At 39.7% G+C, this 3,823-nt stretch overlaps 1 protein-coding gene across 1 annotated transcript in view; it reads left to right on the top strand.

The window, feature by feature from the left end:
• The first annotated feature begins 1,733 nt into the window (after positions 1-1,733).
• The window catches only part of SYT17 (synaptotagmin 17), an 86,503-nt gene continuing 84,413 nt past the window's right edge, over positions 1,734-3,823 (top strand). The window contains exon 1 of the mRNA XM_072418962.1: positions 1,734-2,001. Coding sequence (XP_072275063.1) covers positions 1,981-2,001 — 21 coding nt within the window. The 5' untranslated portion in view covers positions 1,734-1,980. The remainder of the gene's footprint in view (positions 2,002-3,823) is intronic.

A 3,823-nucleotide genomic window follows, 5' to 3' on the forward strand; every position in this document is an offset into this window, starting at 1 on the left:
TGCATAATCGTTGATCTGTCGTTAGTCGTTCATTTTCTAACGACAATTTTTGCATGTGTGTACCTAGCCTAACTTTTAGTGCAAGGTAAAGCCTGCCTTTGTGTTTGTGTACAATCTTGTTTACAGCCAATTTCTTCCAAATAAATATCTGAAGCCCATATTGTGACTAGGAAATATTTAGAGACACTGGGATGAAAGGGGATTCAGAGAATGATGGGTTGTAGATCTGAAGTGCTGTTGTCCACCTCCGTTCTGCAACAAAAGCTGAAAATGCATTTTGTAAATGTGTACATAGATAAAATTATGATGTTGCTGCTGTAAAATTGCCATGCCTAATATAAAAGTAAAAAAATAATTGCACATCCACAATATGTAATATGTAATAGTTCTTTTCTGTAATTCTACATACAGCTACATACAGCTTAAAACCACATAATTTAAATGATTAGTGTTTTAACATATTGCTCTCGAAGTCACATTATTTACAATAGTTTGCTAATTAGCCCTTTTAATTGTCTTAATTCAACAGCAGGATTTGCTCCCCATAGACTTTAGTGGGATTGACCCCTAATTTTGGGTGTCACAAATTAGTGTTTATCCAATCCTGGTTTCTTTTCCTACTCCCAGTGGCGGGGGTTTCTTCTACAGTGCTTACATCTCTTCCCGATGACGTGGGCTCTCTAGAACAGCGGTCGCCAAGCTTTCTGACTATCTATCTATCTATCTATCTATCTATTTTTACCTTTACCTAGTTATCTAGCAAGGAGATCCTGCACAAGCCTTAGGTTGGGATGTTAATGTAGTAAACTAAAGCTACTTTCTCATTAAAGTCTGCACTCTTCCTTCCTTGTTTAGATTTACAGCATTTGGTTAAAAGAGAAGCTCACAAATTTAGAAATGCCATGGTCGTGTTTTGATCCCTTAATGTAGAGAGCTGTTCTATTCTATACTATGTTATATTCTATTATATATTGAAATATATATATATATAGGATGGGTGCTGTTTTATTCTATACTATGTTATATTCTGTTATATATAGATCTAAATATATATAGGATGGGTGCTATTTTATTCTATACTATGTTATATTATGTGTACTATATAGATATATATGGGATGGGTGCTGTTTTATTCCATACTATGATATATTTTGTGTTCTATATAGATATATAGGATGGGTGCAACCTACTGACATGACACAATTGTTGATGGTATAAAGTGTCCACTAGGTGGCGCCATGAAACCAGCCTTTCCTCCCCCTGCACAGAGCCCACCTGCTGCCATTCTGTGTTACAGCTTCCTAAAGGCCATTAACAGAGCCATTTATTCCGTCTGGGATGTAACCTCACACAAATGAACAATACCTATATAATATATAATACATTTATTGTTATAGTTTGTAGGCAAGTGTCTGTTTATGACTCTGTAGCATTGGGTGTGTATGTGCTCTATATTTAGTATTATTATTATTATTATTATTATTATTAATATTATTATTATAGTAAAGCCTCCCTTGCCATTTAAGATTTTGGAAAAAGTCAAATAAAAAAAAATACCATTTTTACTGCCGAACTTTCTGTGTAAAAGAAACAAATATGAGCTTCTCCTAGCACAAACACTGAAGGGCTCACACCTTGTACGCTAGGTGGCGACAGTGAGTTTGTGTCTGACAGCCAGCATTGAAAACAAAGCAGGGAAGCAAATAGAGAGATTTGTAATGAAAGCCCCAGAGTGCAGGGAGGAGGCAGATCTGCCCTGCTGTGACACCTAAAATGCCCCACAAGTAAACCTGGGTGCAGCTGATGAGGTGGCATGCAACTCCAAACCTTAGTAACCTGTCTACTTAGAGCAAGAGTCACCATAAGGACAATCCCTGCTGTCACATCTCCTTGTATTTCCTTCTGTGTATTATTGAGGGTAAGGAGGGCACAGACAGGAGCACCATGCACAGACAGAACTGGCAGCAGAGGGCACATTGAATGAAGATGGCGTATATACAGGTAGGTGACACCTTGCTGATTGCTGGAAGAGTTTACTTACAACTTGTAGAGCAAGTAACTAGTCACAGGATATACACTGACATATAATAACAGCTGTGCATCCATCATAGGACCACAGCTTCTATGTCTGCTATTTGCTGCAAAACTTCATCATATACAACATTGCATGTAACAGATCCTAACAATATACAGGTCAGGTGTATGTGATGTGTGAATCTTCTTCATAAACAACACTTACCTTTAATCCCACAGATCTGTCAATCCGTTGGGAGGTTTCTGCGTTTGGGTCCCATTTTTTTTTAGTATCTGTTTTTAATCCAGAGGAAGCACCAGGCACCGACATCTTCTTCTCTCCTCCTCTGAGTTCTTCCTACGTCACCCAATCTCGCACAGCGCAGGCGCGAGATTGGGTGACGTAGATGGGAAAAAAGATTGCCGATCTCACTGCGCATGCATAAGGTTGGCAATTTTTTTTCTCCATTAAAGAAGTGGTTCTATATTAGGACATGCGCAGAAGGAGCAGCCAAGAGCCTCCCGGGATGTGTGACGTAGGTATCTCAGGAGGCTTTGCACTCCATTCTGTCTTGATCGCCTCAGCGAGGTGCTGAACCCTTTCTTTTTTTAAAAAAAGGTTGTCCACCCTTTTATGTAAAGTGAAAATGTTTTGGTTTTAGGTCTTCTTTAAGCTTTGGCCAATCAAGATGGCCAAAGATCCTAAACCCAGAAGAGTAAAAATATCTGTGCTGGCAAGGGGGCAAGGAAAGGCAACTTTAGTAAATAATCATGAACAGATATGTATGTTTGTTTTTTTGCAGAAGCGATATAGCTTATACCTACTAGAATAAAAACCTGCCTGCACACATTTTTTTAAAAGTAATTTGCTATTTGTTAGCAAATGTTTTCAATCCTGGACCAGATCCATTCCAGGTTTGCTGGGTCACCCACCTGCACTGATGAAAGTGTATTCTTTTCAGCCTTAGAGAGCTTTAATAAATCAGAGCCATAGAGAGAGGTGTTTTGTATCCACAATGAGAGCTGAGAACAACCCAAGAACAACCGAGGACAACCCACTGATAACTATCAACAGAAAAGAAGTGTGATGTATCACCCACCTCCTAGATTGTAAGCTCTTCAGGACAGGGTCCTCTCCTCCTCCTGTGTCACTGTCTGTATCTGTCTGTCATTTACAACCCCTATTTAATGTACAGCGCTGTGTAATATGTTGGCGCTATATAAAACCTGTTTATTAAAAATAATAATAATAATGGAGATGTTACAGGAAGTTATCAGCCCACAGGCCTTTTTTTTAACTCGGAGTGTATATTACTAAACCATTTTAGTGGTGTGTTTAATAGAGCAAAAGGAAGGATTGAAGATTGCTTTAGCTGAAGATTACAGCTGAATTTCTGCTCCCTAGTACAGGAGCCAACTGCTCTTTTCGCCTAGGCTGAATAAAGTCATAGATGTCTAATGTTTCTCACTCTTCCGTTTGCTGCCTGACCAACTCTCCGACATCATTTCATATAATACAGGACTAGTAGCCCTACAATGTATGATGACGGGGGCACAATGTCAGATAGCAGAGACCAGCAGGTGGGGTGAGTGAGGGATAAGGTAATTTTAACACCTGAACCCCCCTAGCGGTAATCCCGAGTGTGACTCGGGGTGGATTGTACATGCAAAAAGTGGTAATCCTGAGTCGCACTCAAGGTCGCTTTTAATTAAAAAAAAAAACCCCACTTACCTTGCTCCGTTGCTATCTCCCGGCGTCCTGGGAACACGTCCTGCTCCTCCAATCTCTCCTGCTCCTCCAATCTCCAGC

The sequence above is a fragment of the Pyxicephalus adspersus genome, chromosome 7 (genome assembly GCF_032062135.1).
Source record: "Pyxicephalus adspersus chromosome 7, UCB_Pads_2.0, whole genome shotgun sequence".
NCBI classification, from domain to species: domain Eukaryota; kingdom Metazoa; phylum Chordata; class Amphibia; order Anura; family Pyxicephalidae; genus Pyxicephalus; species Pyxicephalus adspersus.